The sequence below is a fragment of the Doryrhamphus excisus genome, chromosome 1 (genome assembly GCF_030265055.1).
Source record: "Doryrhamphus excisus isolate RoL2022-K1 chromosome 1, RoL_Dexc_1.0, whole genome shotgun sequence".
In the NCBI taxonomy this organism is placed as follows: domain Eukaryota; kingdom Metazoa; phylum Chordata; class Actinopteri; order Syngnathiformes; family Syngnathidae; genus Doryrhamphus; species Doryrhamphus excisus.
Window position 1 is genome coordinate 15,232,778 of NC_080466.1, and position 16,163 is coordinate 15,248,940.

Genomic DNA, 16,163 nt, shown 5'->3' on the forward strand with positions numbered 1-16,163 from the left:
TGTAGAACCATGTTGGTAAAGCATATTATAGCCATACTAACAGCGAATTGTAATTAAAATTACCACGGTTTATTGATAAATTCAATTTGTCGAAAAAATGTCAGCAATGTTGGGGGTAAAAACGGCGAAAATCTTTGTCGCCTCCCAGTGGACACAACTTGTAATGAGAATTACTACTAGCATAGCTGTGAGTTCGGAAACAAGCTAGCTTGAGTTCTAGCATTGAAATATATGAGATAAACAAGTAGAAGTGAAGGTTTGAAGCACAAAAAAATTACATTTTCAATTAAATCATTTACTCAAAGTAGCTCTTCTGTATGGCAACAAGCTCAACAAAAACCGGCAACTTCTTTGGTCCAGTTCCGTATCCTCAACGTGATCACATGACCACACACGCGCGCGCACACAGTCGTTAGTTTATTTTCACAACTCATGTGATCATTTTACTATGAAAGTCACACACGTGAGGGGGATGGGGTGGGGTCCAAAGTGATGTGACGTCAGCGGGGGGGCGGGTTTCCCCTGAATAAATTAAACGTACGTCCTCAGATCCACCTTGTCCTCATACATCCAGTCCAAAAGGTTGTGAGCTCGAACGCAGCAGAGATGCCTGGGAGTGTGGGGTGGGGGGGACGGTCCAATGAGGTGTCGCCTGCTGGCCACTTCCTGTTACCTCTTTTCGTTTAACAGCAGGCGGAAGCTGTGTAGCTGATGAATGCTGGTGGACAATCTGACACACAAGCACCAGTTTTTTTCAGTCACGGCCCTTGATTGTTATCTGGAGCGAGGGAGCGGTGCCTACCTGGCGAAGCCGTTGAGCAAGGCGACAATCTCCTGGCGAGTGAGCTGGAAACCTTTAGAGGGGGAATGTTCCGAAAGGCTCTTGATCTGCTTCTCGGAGAAGAGGATCTTGAGGGCGGTCCCCAGGCCTTGCGTCTGCAGTCACATGACCACAACACAAAGTTAATAACACACAAAGTCAACATGGCTCCACTCAAGGGAGGGGGGGGGGGGGGGGGTCAGGACGCACACCTGCAGCTTTCCCCATAGACGACATTTACTGCAGCCCACGCAATCCATGATCCGAGAAATGTTCTTGAAGTGCAGCCGGAATTCTTCCTGGAAAAAGATCATTCCATGCAGGAATCAATAAGTGATGCTTCCGGAACAAAAGTAGTGACATTTTTCTTGGTTTAGGTCACTAATGAAGAAAAAGTAAGAAATATATAAGGAATAATAATATATATATATGTATATAATTAATATATATACATATAATATATATAAATATAATATAATATAATATATATAAATATAATATATAATATATATATATATATAATAAATATATAATTAATAATCATATAAATATAAGGAATAAAAAGTTGTAAATTTGAATGAAAAAAGTGACTTGTTCCATTGAAATATAAGGAATAAAAATGGCTGCACACTGAAGTGGAAGTCATGAACGTTCAAATATTTTACCTTCAAAATTTTAGCTTCTTTCTTATGTCCAGCAAACATGGACTTCTCATCAAAGTGCATGGGGAAGGCTCTAGGGAGGAGGAAGAGACGGGTAAGTAAGTAAGCCAACACGCGCAAAAGTGTTGTCGTCCACACAGGAAGTGCTTTTTACTTGATCTCGTCGAAGAAGTGCAGCAGCAGCTCCTTGGTGGCGGCGTCCTCGTGAGCGTTGCCCGTGTACAGGTTGACCACGGCGCGCTCGAAGTACGCCGCCACCTTGTAGAGCGCGCGCAGCTCGATCAGGTACAGGAAGTACAGGTTCTTCAGACGCCGCGTGCCTTCGCCCTTCGTGTCGGCCATGTCGAAGCGACGACGGAACTCCTCCGTGTTGGGGCCCCAAACGGATTTGCCCCAACCCTCTGTACATAAACACATGTAAGTCAGCTACACTGGTGCGTAGTGGTTGTAGCCGTACAGCGGAGCTGTGTTTACCGTCCAGCAGGTACTCGGCACTGAGGTGGATGTTGATGCTGCTGTGCAGGCCTGAGATGAGACGGTAGAAAACTCTCTTCTCCAAACAAAGACCTGAGACGAGAACCATGGTAACCAGAACCGCTAGTCGGCGTATAAGTCGGCGACACACGTCAATTAAAGAGTCGGAAAGTTCACCTTCCAGCCAGTTGTAGAAGCCCTCGCCTGTAATGAAATCACACTTTTTTTTCGGACCTGACACCAGGATCATGTGATCACACCACATGACGTCTACTCACCGTCGTCGTCACCTGAGGGGAGAAACAAGTTGATCAGTCAATCACATGAAGACATCGAAATGACTGACCCCTAAATTAACTACTCACCTCTGCTGGGGACCAAAGGGTTCCAAGGTCGGTACACAGACCTGGGCCTGCAAAGACATGTGACGTGTCACATGACTATTCATTGATGACTATGTGTGTGTAGGGGCGGGTCACTGACTTGAAACAGTTCTCCTCGTAGATGCTGTTCCACACCCTCCATGCTGAAGGGCCCTTGTATCCCGTGAAGCGTTCCGGGTTAAGCAGCAGGTCCACGTACTCGGCGTCAGGGGACGTTTCGTCTGAAAGTCGCACAGTGGAGTCAGCACAGCAATAACGGCTGCGTACTGGGGGGGAGGGGGGGGGGGCACATGTGCTCACCATCCAGCTCGCAGAAATGATCCTGAGCGTCGTCATGTCTCGCCCAGTCCGCAAACGCCTCTTTACTCTGATTGCTGCGAGTACACACAAATCATGTAGAAGTACACGCATACAGATGATACTCAGACCGAGGAGTGACGTGACAGCACGTGTGTGACAAATGTCACCAGTCGGCACTCACCTCAGGGTGTTATTGATGGCGCCCAGTTCTTCGGCCTGTTGGCACTCGGCCATGTCCGACATGCTGTTGGCAGCCTGGGAATACTGAGCAGAGACCAGGACCGTGTTAGGAATCACATGTGTGTGTGTGTGAGACATTCGACCCTGTGCGCGCAGCTGTGGAATAACAACAAAGATGGCCGACCATGACCACAAATGTACTGAATCCAGAAGTCAAACCTTCCAAAACAAACATGACTGCTGAACGCTCGGCCTTCAGCCCGGTCACGGAATCTCCCAGAGCAGACAAAGCAGCAGCTGCTAGCGGTACTTTGCAAATTCAGCTAGCGTGTTAGCGGTCAACATGATAAACGCTAAGATTACGAAGTAGCATTAGCATGTCGAGGTTGTGAAGGACATTAGCGGAGCACTTTTAAGCTAATAACGCGGCCGGGATGTTGCATTTCTAAAATAGTTAAAATTGTTATTGTGAAGGAAAGTGGACTGGTGGTACCGGTTCCAGATAACAGGTTGTGCAACATGCGCTTGTGAGCGCGCACGTGAATGTGGGGCCGGCTCTGCTCACCTTGTTATAATTCCCAGACTTGATGCCTGCGGGAATTTTACTCTGAAATATAAAAGAGGACGAGTCAGTACATTGGAAAGGTCAAAGGTGAAACGCGTAAAGAGGAAGTGACCTCTGGGCAAGGCTCCACATGGCAGTCTTTGATGGCACAGTGACCGTCATCGGACCAGAATGGACACGGACGCTTCAAGTTGACCTGAACACATACACACATTGTCATCAAAGTCAAGCAGCACATCACCACATGTGTGTGTTTGTGTGTGTGTCGCCGTGCACGTGTCGTACCTTGTAGTACCGAAAGTAGTCTCTCTCCGTCAGCTGCTTGATGCGAGGATAAATCTTGAAGTTGTTGAACAAGTCGATGCTCTCCACGTCGCAGAAGCAGTCGTCGAGCACGCCCGTCAGCTGCGAGTGATGACATCACAACGTTAATGGCGTGAAGCTAGCACGACGAGAATGTTCATTAGCTAACACAAAACGCTGTGACGATCCGCGCCCACCTAGTCAGGGAGTGTACCTGTGTTACCTGAAACCAACAACAACACAAACACCAACACCTTGAGTCAACACGTGGAGGAGTGGCACACACATATTATGTTATATTGACATCTACCATTATATATATTAACAAAAAAATTACATAACATTTACTACAATAACATATACTATTATATTAACATTAACTACAATAAAATATACAATTATTTTAACATTAACTGTTATATCAACATCTACTCTCATGCTAATGTTTACGGAGGAGTGGCACACACATATATTATTATGTTATATTGACATCTACCATTATATATTAACAAAAAATGTACATAACATTTACTAGAATAACATTTTCGGTTAGCATATACTATTATATTAACATTAACTACAATAAAATATGCAATTATTTTAACATTAACTGTTATATCAACATCTACTCTCATGGTAATGTTTACAATTACAATAACAACAACAACTCTTGTATGAACATATTCATATATAATATGCTAATTAACAGCTGTTAGCACATGTGGACTCCAGCTTAGAACACCAGATGGCTACAAAGACAGTTCAAAAGTTTTTTTCCCCGGTGATTGACCTCTGACCTGTGAGTGCAGCAGTGCGGTGACCGTGACAAAATGGAAGACACATATCTCTCTCATCATCTTCATCATCATCCTGACTTCTTTCCTTGCTTTAAACTGTTGTGTTTATGTTTGTGTTTGTATGATGCACGCTGACTTGTCACTAAGGTGTTGAAGCCCACCTCCTCTGGTAGCTAGCTCTCACGACTAGCCACGCCCCCTCTAGTCCCCTGTCCAATGAGGTCATCGAATGAGAATCGAAGGACTACAACTTCGACGGTATGGGGGCGGGCGTAACTCGGGGCTGACCAATCACGTTACACCACGCTGGTGTATTTAGTTAAGTGCAGTACACAAGTTGACTTACCTACATATTATAAACATTTACGTGCCATTTTGTCGGGAAATCTCACGGGAAACATAATTTATCCTAAACAAGGAAGATAATTAACAACTACAACAATTATTAAATTGCCAAGTAAATCATTCAATCCTAAATCTAACACAAACATTTGCTAGTTTACTGCTAGTAAACACCACGTTCAAATGTAAGCACGGTTCGCCGCTAAGCAACATGACAAAAATTGTGACGTCATCCTGGTGAACATTCGAGAAAAATCCATCGTCGACGTCATTTGTAAGCAGACAGAACGTGGCGTCCAAGCAGTAAGAAGGAACCAGTAAAGGTGAGGACAAAAAAGTAGTACTAAAGTGACGAAAATTGTGACTTACATGACAGAAGCAGCTCTGCTCCTGCTGGTCTGTGCCCGTCCTTGCTATGTGGTCCGTCCGCTTGAACCAGCCCATAGCTAACTTCCCTACGAAGAAGGCCAGCAACAAAACACTGAAGGCTTGTAAAGTCACCCTCCACATGCCTTGGCGTACTCCAGTACACAAGTATACGATACACAGGCAGTAAATGGTAAAAAATCAAGACTAACAAGGACTTCCGCCTTCTGCCAGTGTGCGGTTAGCTTCCGCAGGCTAACAGACGCTAACAGAACACACTGTTAGCGAATCGTCGAGCGGAGTATGCGGACTGTGCACACCCTAACGCGGACGCCGGGAACTACAAGTCCCCCCAAAAACGGAGGTAATCTTGACCAAAATGAACATAACTTAGGAGAAGTTTTCACCAACAGCTTACACGATTGTGTCAAATCACAAAACAACTTTCGATGTGAGTTTTCAACGTAAAATACTTCGTCGTTGTGGGTTGGTTCAAGACAGTTTTTGTTTGTTTGTATGTTAGTTAAACCTTATGAGTTACTTCACTATATCAAGCTCCCACCAGAATGGGTGCTTATATCATGTTAAATTATCGCTTATCCAGTGCTGTTATTTGGCTGCACTGCAGTTTACTTTGAAACGCAAACCGGAAGCGATTAATGTTTCAGATAAAGCAGCTTGTAGTGCGTCGGTGATGGTGCTGAGGAGAGAGCATCTCCCAGGCCGAGCTTTTTGGGAGATACTGCGTTAGATGGTCCAGAAGTGGCATCACACTCGTCTGCCGGTGGACATCTTCTCCATATAGTAGAACGATGGTGGATTTCTCCCAAGGTGGCGCGGTGTGTCACAGCAGACACGGCCTGAGCAGCAGCAGCAGCGGCGGCGGCAAGAAAACGTCGAAAAGGTCTCGAACGAGAAGAAGCAAACGAGGTCGGAGACGTCGGAATAAAAAGAACAACAGGAACAATAACAATAAAACGCCGCCACCGTTTTTACCACCGGAGGTAGCAACTTCCTTTTAGCCCGCAAGTTAGCAACATGCTAGCTAGCTAGCTAACGTTAACTTGCTGCGTCAAAGCGTCGAGCTCACAACAAACACAACAACAGTGGCAGTATTCCTATTGTAAGCCTCCGTTCGCGTACACGTAAACGCCACACAAGGACGTGACATGCCGGTGAAACTGCTGTTTAACGTCCTCCATGACGTCATGTTGTTGTCAGGGAAACGTCAATAAAGCAACACACAATACACATTAAACGCTCAACAACTCTCTTAAGACATTATTTTTGTTGCAGCTCATAAGTCAGTTCTTTGAATAAAGAATAAGGTACACAATTATACATAAATAATAGTTATAATAATGTTGTGTGTGTGTGTGTTTGCAGGCAGAAGAAGGAAACATTGAATATAAGGTAGCGGTCATTAGCACGGCAATCAGTGTTAGCATCGTCTTGCAGTACTAAGATGTGACGTCTTCCCCCTAGCTCAAGCTGGTCAACCCTACTCAGTACCGCTTCGAGCATCTTGCCACACAGCTCAAATGGCGTCTCCAGGAGGGTCGCGGCGAAGCCGTCTACCAGATTGGCGTGGAGGACAACGGGCTCCTGGTGGGGCTGAGCGAGGCCGACCTGAAGGCGTCTATCAGCACCTTGAAGAAGATGGCCGACAAGTATGTTGACGATGACGTCACTGTCTCCTGTTCTTTGTCTTGACTTATCCTGTCACGACGGTCAGGGTGGGCGCAGACATCACCGTTCTTCGAGAGAGGGAGGTGGACTACGACCTGGACAGAAGCACGCGAAGAATCGCTGAGGTTCTGGTGCGAAAAGTTCCAGATGATCAGCAGGTGAAAGTCGAGACTTTATCTTTGTATTCTTTGAAAAGAGGCGGTCGTATGGTTAGCACGCAGACCTCACAGCTAGGAGACCAGGGTTCAATTCCACCCCTCTGTGTGGAGTTTGCATGTCTCTCCGTGCATGCGCAGGTTTTCTCCGGGTACTCCGGTTTCCTCCCACATTCCAAAAACATGCTAGGTTAATTTGCGACTCCAAATTGTCCATAGGTATGAATGTGAGTGTGAATGGTTGTTTGTCTATATGTGCCCTGTGATTGGCTGGCGACCAGACCAGGGTGTACCCCGCCTCTCGCCCAAAGACTGCTGGGATAGGCTCCAGCACCCCCTGCGACCCTCGTGATGGAAAAAGCGGTAGAAAATGAATGAATGAATGTTTGAAAAGATTCTCCAAACTAAAGAGTGTCCATGTGGACCGGGACAGTTCCTGGACCTGCGCGTGGCTGTGCTGGGGAACGTGGATTCCGGGAAGTCAACTCTGCTCGGCGTCCTGACGCAAGGCGAGCTGGACAATGGGCGAGGACGAGCGCGCCTCAACCTCTTCAGACACCTTCACGAGATCCAAACGGGACGCACATCCAGCATCAGCTTTGAGATCCTGGGCTTCAACAGCAAAGGAGAAGTGAGCAATGGGATTCCGCGGAAAGACCCAGGAAGATCCGTTCATCCAATCACGTGTGTTGAAATGTATCTCGCAGGTGGTCAACTACAGCGACTCTCGCAGCGCCGAGGAGATCTGCGAGAGCTCCTCCAAGATGATCACCTTCATGGACCTGGCTGGACACTACAAGTATCTGAAGACCACCATCTTTGGTCTCACCAGCTACTGCCCTGACTTCGCTATGCTGGTGGTCAGTGGCAACACTGGCGTCGGTGAGCCTCCTTCTGGTTTTCATTCTTGAGTTAATTTGCTCAACTGCAGAAAGTGCTAGGCCTCCTTTATGTGATGAGGCATCTGGTGATTAATTGGGGAGTGGAGGCAATAGATTATCATTTAGGTTGGCTATGATCATGTATGTATAATATATCATGCATTATGTATAACATATGCATGATATATCATGTTTATGGTAATGGTTTAATTTCATTTGAACATGCATCAGATTACAATTGAATGCATCCCATAATCAGTTCACAGTTCCACATGTCCAAAAGGAGTAAGAAGAAGCAAAGCTTATTAAATCCTACCCCTCCATCTGGTACTTTTACAATCACTAACTGTTACATTTGTTCACTTCCTGCTTTCCACAATACAGTTTAAGTCTTAGCTTTAGGTCTAAGCTTGATGGTGTGACAGTGAGTGCCCCCCCCCCCCCCCCCAATCCAGCCGGTACCACCCGGGAGCATCTGGGTCTGGCCATGGCGTTGAAAGTTCCCATCTTTGTGGTGGTCAGCAAAGTGGACGTGTGCTCTCGCGGCACTGTGGACCGAACGCTGCGTCAGCTGGAACGACTCCTCAAGCAGCCGGGCTGCAACAAAGTCCCTCTGCTGGTGTTCAACCCGGACGACGCCGTCACCGCGGCGCAACAGTTTGCTCAGTCGGCGTGGTGGGTGTGTGTGTGTGTGTGTGTGTGTGTACATGCGTGTGTGTGTGTGCACTAACTTAGCCTGTGTGTGTGTGTGCAGCATCACGCCCATCTTGACACTGTCCAGCGTGTCAGGAGAAAGCCTGGAACTCCTCAAAGTCTTCTTGAATGTTCTTCCTCCTCTGAGCAACAGCAAGGAACAAGAGGAGCTCATGCAGCAGCTCACCGAGTTCCAGGTGTGCACCAACACACACGTTGTCATTTTAATGAGAAACATGTCCGTCAGAAGTTACACACATGCTACGATTGATGCAAGTGTGTGTCAATTTAAATGCTAAGCAGTCACAGTGCCCCCCAGTGGACACAGTATCGTACTGACACATTGACTTGCAGGTGGATGAGATCTACTCTGTGCCTGACGTGGGGACAGTGGTGGGCGGGACTTTATACAGGTGAGACCACGCCCAGCGCCTCGGCCGTGACATTCCATAACAAGTGTGTGTGTGTGTCAGTGGGGTGTGTCGTGAGGGTGAGCGTCTCGTGGTCGGCCCCACAGACGAAGGTCACTTCCTGCGTCTGAAGGTGGTGAGCATCCAGAGGAACCGCTCGGCGTGCAGGCTGCTGAGGGCGGGCCAAGCCGCCACGCTGGCGCTCGGCAGCTTCGACCGGTCGCTGCTGCGTAAGGTCAGAGGTCGCGGAGAGCGTAGGGCGTCATCGGCGACGTCGTCAGCGATGTCACGTCGGCCGCTGTTGTTGCAGGGGATGGTGATGGTGAGTCCCAAGATGAAGCCCACCATCTGTTGCGAGTTTGAGGCCGCCATCGTGCTCCTCTTCCACGCCAAAACCTTCCGTCGCGGGTCACAGGTCACCGCCCACGTGGGCAACGTGCGACAGACGGCTGTGGTCGAGTGCCTCCACGGGAAGGTGCGCACGTCTCGCAGGGGAACGTTCACAAGGCATCTGTACGACGTGTACACGTATGTATATTCTTTCCTTGCAGGACGAGCTGCGAACTGGCGAGCGAGCTGTCGTTCGATTCCGCTTCATCAAACATCCTGAGTACCTCCGGACCGGTGCCAAGCTGCTTTTCAGAGAGGGCGTGACCAAAGGCATCGGCCACGTCACCCGTCTGCTGCCTGCTGACCAGAACCACCAGCAGAACCAGAACCTTCAACAGCTCTGAAGACATGACGGGCGGTGGATCAGTGGATGAGTGGTTCCGGTCTGGTCTGCGAACCCCCTACCCCCCCAGCTCTTCATCCTCTTTGCTAATCTGATGTTGTCCCATACGCTGATCCGGATTATTTCCAAGCACGCTCCAAGAAGTTGTTTGTGTGTCATGACTTGTTTGAGCACTTTAGGGCGTTTTGCAGCGAAAAGATGAACACTGAATGTATCGCAGATAAATATTATTTAACTAAACTTTGACATTTGTTGTGCATGTGAGCGCTCAACGTTTACATTTCATGAATAAACTCACATGACTTCCAACTCAAGATGGCCACTCTAGTTTGGCCTACTAGCGTAGCGTGCTGGCACTTTATGTAGACAGGTAGAAGGCGGAACTTAATCTTTAATTTTGTTGTTATATTTCATCTTTGACAGCTGTCCATCATTGTGGTCATGTCGTCGGAACGTCCAACCAGCTCAAAATTCATGCCAGACTTCTCTGTCGGGGGCGGATCCTCAGATAGAGCTGGGAGGAAGTGATGAGAAACTTAAGTAAGATTAGATTAAAAACAGGAATTAATCTTGTACTAAAAATCAGCACTACATGCTAATGCTAATTTATGCCGATTTACCCCAAGCAGGTTTCGGGGGATGTAACCCTCGTAGTCGCCACATCTCGCCCACCACCACTCACTCTCCACCTCGTCTTCCCGTTTCAGCACCGTCATGCAGTCGCCCTCCTGGAAGCCCAGCTCGTCACTGCTCTGGGGCTCATAGTTCCACAGGGCGTAGACCACCCCTCTGTTCATCACCCCCATCTTCTCCTGGACGCCTGCACACGGTACAGGAGCACACACTGGAACACTGAGATCATCATTTCAGAACCCTTGTTGACGTCTCAAAAAAGCAAGTAGGATGTCCCTGAGTAGATAATGACTCCAGGAGAACCTGTTGCTCACCATAGAGGAACTGGGAGCACTGGGCGTAGCCGTCCTCCGTTTCTTCACACTTGTCAGCAGCCGTCTGCAAGTCGCTGTACGTGGCGGCGAAGACGGCGGCCCCCGACTCCACCAGGAACTTGCACACCTGCACGTTGTTGCAGGAGGCGGCGCAGTGCAGCGGCGTCCTGGCAACACAGCAAAAGACAAGTTAAGAACGCAGCTTTACACCGTGGGGCCCTGTGGGCGCCACACTCTACTGACCAGCCGTCACTGTCTGCGGCGTTGACGTTGACGCCAAACTGGACCAGAAACTTGACGATCTCCGTGTGTCCGGCGCACACGGCGTTGTGTAGCGCCGTGATGCCCTCGTCGTTGGCTGAACTGGGATCGTCGACCTAAAAAAAAAAAAAAGACAGGAGTCAAGCGTCTTCTACGGGATGGCGGCGCATCCAAGATGCCGAATGGACTCACATCGTAGATCACCCTGCGGACAAGGTCGTATTCGCCCTCTAGGGACGAGTCCAGCAGGATGGCCAGGGGGTTGAACTTGACCCGGACTGCCCGGTCTACAGGACCTGAGTCAGCTTTGCGGAGGATGGACTTCTTTCCCTGAAAGAGGTCCACTTCATTAGATAGAATGTTTGGGTTTTTTTGGTTTTCGAAGTGGACTCACCACCAATGTCATGACCTGCCCGGTGACCTCTGGGGGACACAGGACTTGGGTGTCCTCTCCTTGTAGGAGGTACGGTGGGGGAGAGGAGGAGAGGTCCTGGGGTTGGGAGGTGACCGGATACACCGCTTCCTCCTTGACCTCCCCCAGAGGGGCGGCTGGCGGGCAGTAGGATGTGGAGTTTAAGATGGGTGACCGTGGGGGTATTGGGGGCGGGCTCATATCCTCTGAGCCAGTAACTGGGGTCTCCGTGAGGATGGTCTCCATGGCAGCCAGAGTGGTCTTCTGGTAGAGAAGCTTCTGGATGTTGGGTCCTACTGGACCCTCGGGCTCCGTGATGGAGCCGCGCTTCTTCAGGGGCCGGGGGGCGTGGTGGCGGCGCCGCAGGGCTTCCGTGTCGGTGTCGCCGGCGCTCCTGAGGGGGGTAGATAGAAAGGGGAGGAGCTTTGTGGGACTGAGCGGTCGAGGCGGGGCTCGCTCTGCAGCCTCCATCCCAGAACCTTCACTCTCGTTCCTCTTAGAAGCACACGAGAGGGCAGACTGCTGCTCCCCACTGGCCGGGAGGACTGGTTTCCCATACACTGGGGGGAGGAAGACCAGTTTTTAGTTGGAAAGCTAATGAAGCATTCGATTTGTGGCGACAAGAGACCTGGTTGGCAGCGAGGCAGCGTGCTCGCCTGGTAGCTCTTTCCCAGGAGGCTTTGCTGCGTGTACACAGAGTAGATGGACGCCGCCGCCACCCTCTGAGGCTTCTGCAACACGGGGCTCGGGGGCGCCGAGGGCTCCGGGGTGTAAGGTCGTACGGTGGCAGCGGGGGGGCTTTCCTGCTTTCTGGCCAGTGGGAGGGTGTGACTGTAATGAGCACCCCCTGCTGGCCGCGTCTTTCCAGGGAAGGTTCCGGTGGAGAAGGTGGTCGCTGGAGGCGGAGCTAGCTTAAAAGACAAACGACCCAAACACCTTTGGAAACCACCCACAGGGACGATATCATAGGTTTGACTTCACCGGTACCTGGCGATTCCCGGGGGGGTCTTCAGTCATGTGATTGGTCCTTAAAGGGACAGGGGGCGAGGTTTCTGCTGTGGAGAACATCATCAGTGTGTTGAAAGCATAACCTACCAGTGTCCTTGAAGGCAACACATGCCACACCTGAAGTGTAGTGGCGCAAGCTGGCCATGCGGGGCAGTGTGGAGGCGTGGGCGGGGCTGGACTTGTCCCTGGTCTTGACAGCTGCAACGCAACAACACATCTGATTGGTTCATCAAGATCACATGACTGCATCAAGCTCACAATCTACCTGAGGCTGCTTTGAGCGGGCGGGGCGGAGGCTTCAAGGACCGGTTAGGCATCGGCAGAGTGGCTGTGCCATCCCGGTAGGCGGGCTTCGCTACGACGTCTTGGTGAGCGGGAGGCGCCGGCACCTGACAGGACGACTGGATGTACGGGCCCACCGCCGCCACCTTGGAGGCCACAGCACTTTCTGAGGTCACCTGCATGGGGGAGCCCACACAAACGGTTCCTGTTCCAGCCGTCCAGACATTGGCGGACCCACCCAATGGCTCCCCAACGGCCCACACATTTGCCGTGTTCTCCTGGTGCTGCAGCGCCGCCTTTTTCTTCCAGAGACGATGGCGGAGCTCAGCCAGGCGCCGCTCCATGGCCGCCACCTCCAGGTTCTTCTTGTTCAGCCCCTCCCTCTGCTGCTGCAGGCGGGTGCTCTGGTCCTGGTTCAGTTGGTTCCTCACCTAAAAAAGGTCCAACGCCAAATAAGCATTTTTTAATTAGCACGCCATGTTAGCATCTCGGCTAGCACGCTGACCTGCAGCTCTCTGCAGAGACGCTCCAGCTCCACGGACGAGGAAGAGGTGGAATGGAGGCGTGAAAGAGGAGGCAGAAGTGAGCTGCTCCTCAGCGCCTCCAGCTGGAGGCTTAACTCCTCCACGCGGGTGACGGCCAGAAGTACCTCCTTCTGTTTCTGCTGGAGAACGCCGCTCATCTGCTCCACCTCCTCCACTGGAGAAGCAAAAGCAGCACCTCAGCGATAATAATCCAACCATATCACCCCCCCCCCCCCCCCCCCCCCAAAACACCCTGTCTCACCCAGCTTGCTGTTGCTGAGGCGTTTGGTCTCCACTTGGCCCCTGAGGGCCCGCACACGCTGCAATTTGGCCTCCTGCTTCAAGATGTTCTCCCGCAGCCGCTGCACTTGCTCCTTCTCCGACGCTTCCTGATGCCCATCTTGCCTCAAGCTCCTCAGTCGCTGCACAGAAGACGGATGATGACATCATCTAACTTGTCTACAAGTCAGAACTGTGACGGCTAGCTAGTCACCTCTTGGTCCACAGTCATGTGACCTGTGCTCCTCATGTGATCAGCTGGCCTGCACACACCTGAGCAGAAAGACACAGTAGCTTAGCATCAGATTGTGTGTGTGTGTGCTTGTGTGTGTGTGTGTCTACCTGGTTGTGGTCCGGGGTCCGCTGGGGGCCGCAGGAGGTACGTCACCTCCACTCTGTGCTGTCCCCAACGCTGCAACACCTCCATCATCTTCTCCTCCTCCCCGACGGTGCGCTCTGATTGGTCGAGACATATATCAGTCAGTGTGTTTGTGTGTTTGTGTGATTAAATGCACAAACAATAAGGACACGCCCACTAGCAAGAGTGGAGCACTGCATGCTGGGAACAGACCGGATCCTCTCCACGTCTCAGTCAGGGAGCAACGGACTTCTCCGGGTTCCCTGCAAACGTCCAGGACGTCCTGACACAGCGTGTGCGGCATGATGGGAATCTCGCAGGCATCCTGCTCGCCGCTGCCGAGGAAGACGGTCAGGAACATCTGAAGGAAAAGGAATCATGTGATTGCGGTCATGGCATTCGAGTACGCTCATGCTAGCAAACGTTCTTGTGTGGTTCCGATGACTCATCAAATTTATTTGGACGGTCGTTGGTCCATGTGGTGTTCCCATCATGCACCATCTGACGCACCAGCGGGAGAATCCGTCTGGTGGCAACATGCCTGGAGGCGGTCCTAGTTTTAAAAATAACCTTTGACCTTCCCGATGACTTCTTTCAACATAGCTGTTTTGCTATGGTGAGCGTGGGAAGCCATGTTGGAAAACTTCTCCTACTTTGGGCTCTTGAGGAAAAGTGGAGCAGCAGTCCAGATTGTCATGAGGGGTGGGGGTGGGGGGCAGGGTCAGACTGTTATTGCAGAGGGATGGGTGGGTGGGGGGGGCAGGCTGTTATTGCGGAGTCCAGACAGGAAGTAGACCATGTTTACATGGATGCTGCTTCTGTGCACATCGCTTAGCAGACCACACTGACCACATGACTTCATCTTAATCCGGACTGAATTAGTCCCCCCCCCCCCCCCCAAGACCTCCTGCTGTTGGGGGACACCATCAACAATGAGGCTTCTGCTGACCTGTCATGTGACCACATGACTCTTAATGGGTCACGGCATTAAAAGGGCTTGTTGATGGCCAACAACATGCCAGTCAGTATTGAAGGACCAGCTAATGTTAATGCTAAGTGCCGCTAACAATAAACAATCACCCGAGGCTATAGTGCAGGGCTTGCTATGATAGGCTGTGATGTGTTGATGAGTACAGAAGGATATTTGAACGGAATGAATCATCATCACCATGATGAATCACCATGGCAACCAACATAGAGGCAGCTGCTCACCACAGCTCGCTTCCTGAATGAGGGTTGGTGCCATATGGGAGGCAATGTCACATGACCACATGGGATTAACGCACACACATTCGAGGATTAAAGAAGATTGCTCATTAAAAACAACGCAAACAATCACAGCTACGGTGCAATGTAATCACATTCAAACATGGATGACGCTATCCGTGGACGCAAAGGTCCATATTCTCCTTCGACAGCGTGCGTGTGTGAGTGTGGTCACCATGGCACCTGTTGCCAAGCAGAACAGCGAGCTGAGCTCCACACAGTGGAGCCAGGAGGATGCTGGAGGCTGCTACTTCCTGTTTGACGGAAGGGCAGCAATTCCCAAAACAAAATTCCACCATATTGAATTATTATTATTATTCTACCAATTCTACCATAGCATCCAGTCTGTTCAGCAACTTTGGTGACATCTACGTAACAAACCCTGTAGCCAGTAAGGTGACGCTTTGAAAGCACATCAGTGAAATGACATGGTTACACATGGTCACAGTTAACCAATCAAAGAACCAGCTTCTACCTTCGTTGCCAAAACATTCTTACAGAAGATCTCAATTACCCTTATTTTGTGTTTTTTTCCGGATTTGACCTATTTTATAACGCAAATATTGACAGGTATGCCTCACCGGTATCATGGTGTCCGCACGCACGTGCACAGCGCGCACAGTGTGTTGTCTGTAGATGGCACGAGGGAACCGGATGTGGTCGCAAGGGCGTCCACGATTACTTTGAGCATGTGTGTGAGGATCACGATCTTTCAATTCATGCACAGCAAGTAAAGCGCTGGTGCGTGACAAGAACAGCTTCCGCTTTGGTTCTTCAGCATAAGAGCCAAATGGAACGTTGAAATTGAAATATTGCGAAAGACTCCATTGACGACAACTGACAGCTGTTCCCGAGCGTCTCTTAGCAACCAGATAAATCCTTTTTCTTGTTAATATACGTTAAAAAAAAACCTTGACCGGAAACACACCTTGTGTTTCAAAGTAAGATACCGACAGTGAAACCGACTACTAAATGTATATATTAATGTCATGAAATGGGCTGTATAATAACGAGATATGAATATTATTAATGTAAACAAGAGCAGACCCAGTATCTGAATGTGAACTGGCCCT

At 49.9% G+C, this 16,163-nt stretch overlaps 3 protein-coding genes across 6 annotated transcripts; 1 reads left to right on the forward strand and 2 right to left on the reverse strand.

Annotated features, from left to right (window-relative positions):
* Positions 1-81: 81 nt before the first annotated feature.
* On the reverse strand, positions 82-6,374 carry ero1b (endoplasmic reticulum oxidoreductase 1 beta). 2 transcript variants are annotated; one of them, XM_058065370.1, is made up of 16 exons: positions 4,485-4,644; positions 3,670-3,789; positions 3,497-3,580; positions 3,385-3,426; positions 2,821-2,903; positions 2,640-2,713; positions 2,440-2,560; positions 2,322-2,368; positions 2,235-2,246; positions 2,134-2,160; positions 1,957-2,049; positions 1,637-1,883; positions 1,486-1,555; positions 1,033-1,119; positions 803-936; positions 82-730 (listed from the first exon to the last, which is right to left on the reverse strand). In XM_058065370.1, the coding sequence occupies exons 1-16, from the start codon at positions 4,554-4,556 to the stop codon at positions 670-672; spliced, it is 1,374 nt and encodes a 457-aa protein (XP_057921353.1). In that variant the 5' UTR covers positions 4,557-4,644; the 3' UTR covers positions 82-669. The 2 variants fall into 2 exon arrangements, with proteins under 2 accessions (XP_057921353.1, XP_057921351.1); XM_058065368.1 differs by lacking the exon at positions 4,485-4,644 and adding an exon at positions 5,196-6,374 and having other exon boundaries at positions 83-730.
* Positions 5,716-14,604, forward strand: gtpbp2b (GTP binding protein 2b). The gene is made up of 13 exons (XM_058065366.1): positions 5,716-6,196; positions 6,579-6,605; positions 6,678-6,862; positions 6,928-7,039; positions 7,470-7,667; positions 7,744-7,918; positions 8,373-8,592; positions 8,672-8,807; positions 8,965-9,023; positions 9,084-9,255; positions 9,331-9,495; positions 9,572-10,293; positions 10,461-14,604. The coding sequence occupies exons 1-12, from the start codon at positions 6,005-6,007 to the stop codon at positions 9,752-9,754; spliced, it is 1,824 nt and encodes a 607-aa protein (XP_057921349.1). The 5' UTR covers positions 5,716-6,004; the 3' UTR covers positions 9,755-10,293; positions 10,461-14,604.
* LOC131122151 (apoptosis-stimulating of p53 protein 2-like) lies at positions 9,843-15,793 on the reverse strand. 3 transcript variants are annotated; one of them, XM_058065365.1, is made up of 17 exons: positions 15,672-15,793; positions 14,038-14,185; positions 13,809-13,922; positions 13,681-13,739; positions 13,450-13,609; positions 13,169-13,362; positions 12,927-13,094; positions 12,647-12,839; positions 12,499-12,579; positions 12,361-12,428; positions 12,002-12,284; positions 11,356-11,933; positions 11,154-11,291; positions 10,944-11,077; positions 10,701-10,867; positions 10,374-10,573; positions 9,846-10,267 (listed from the first exon to the last, which is right to left on the reverse strand). In XM_058065365.1, exons 1-17 carry the CDS (start codon positions 15,678-15,680, stop codon positions 10,226-10,228), a joined length of 2,736 nt encoding a protein of 911 aa, XP_057921348.1. In that variant the 5' UTR covers positions 15,681-15,793; the 3' UTR covers positions 9,846-10,225. The 3 variants fall into 3 exon arrangements, with proteins under 3 accessions (XP_057921346.1, XP_057921345.1, XP_057921348.1); XM_058065363.1 differs by having other exon boundaries at positions 9,843-10,267; positions 12,361-12,425; positions 12,647-13,094; XM_058065362.1 differs by having other exon boundaries at positions 9,843-10,267; positions 12,647-13,094.
* Between the last annotated feature and the right edge of the window lie 370 nt (positions 15,794-16,163).

Bases quoted from the DNA above. Each gene is read 5' to 3' on its own strand.
- ero1b (XM_058065368.1), bottom strand. From the start codon at position 5,336: ATGTGGAGGGTGACTTTACAAGCCTTCAGTGTTTTGTTGCTGGCCTTC. The intron at 2,050-2,133 runs GTGAACTTTCCG...TTCTCGTCTCAG, and splicing joins CTTCTACAACTGGCTGGAAG to GTCTTTGTTTGGAGAAGAGA. The intron at 937-1,032 runs GTGTGCGTCCTG...ATGTGACTGCAG, and splicing joins GTCTATGGGGAAAGCTGCAG to ACGCAAGGCCTGGGGACCGC.
- gtpbp2b (XM_058065366.1), top strand. From the start codon at position 6,005: ATGGTGGATTTCTCCCAAGGTGGCGCGGTGTGTCACAGCAGACACGGC. The intron at 7,919-8,372 runs GTGAGCCTCCTT...CCCCCAATCCAG, and splicing joins CAGTGGCAACACTGGCGTCG to CCGGTACCACCCGGGAGCAT. The intron at 9,024-9,083 runs GTGAGACCACGC...TGTGTGTGTCAG, and splicing joins GTGGGCGGGACTTTATACAG to TGGGGTGTGTCGTGAGGGTG.
- LOC131122151 (XM_058065362.1), bottom strand. The intron at 10,868-10,943 runs GTCAGTAGAGTG...CTGTGTTGCCAG, and splicing joins GCCGCAGACAGTGACGGCTG to GACGCCGCTGCACTGCGCCG. The intron at 10,574-10,700 runs GTGAGCAACAGG...TACCGTGTGCAG, and splicing joins GTGCTCCCAGTTCCTCTATG to GCGTCCAGGAGAAGATGGGG.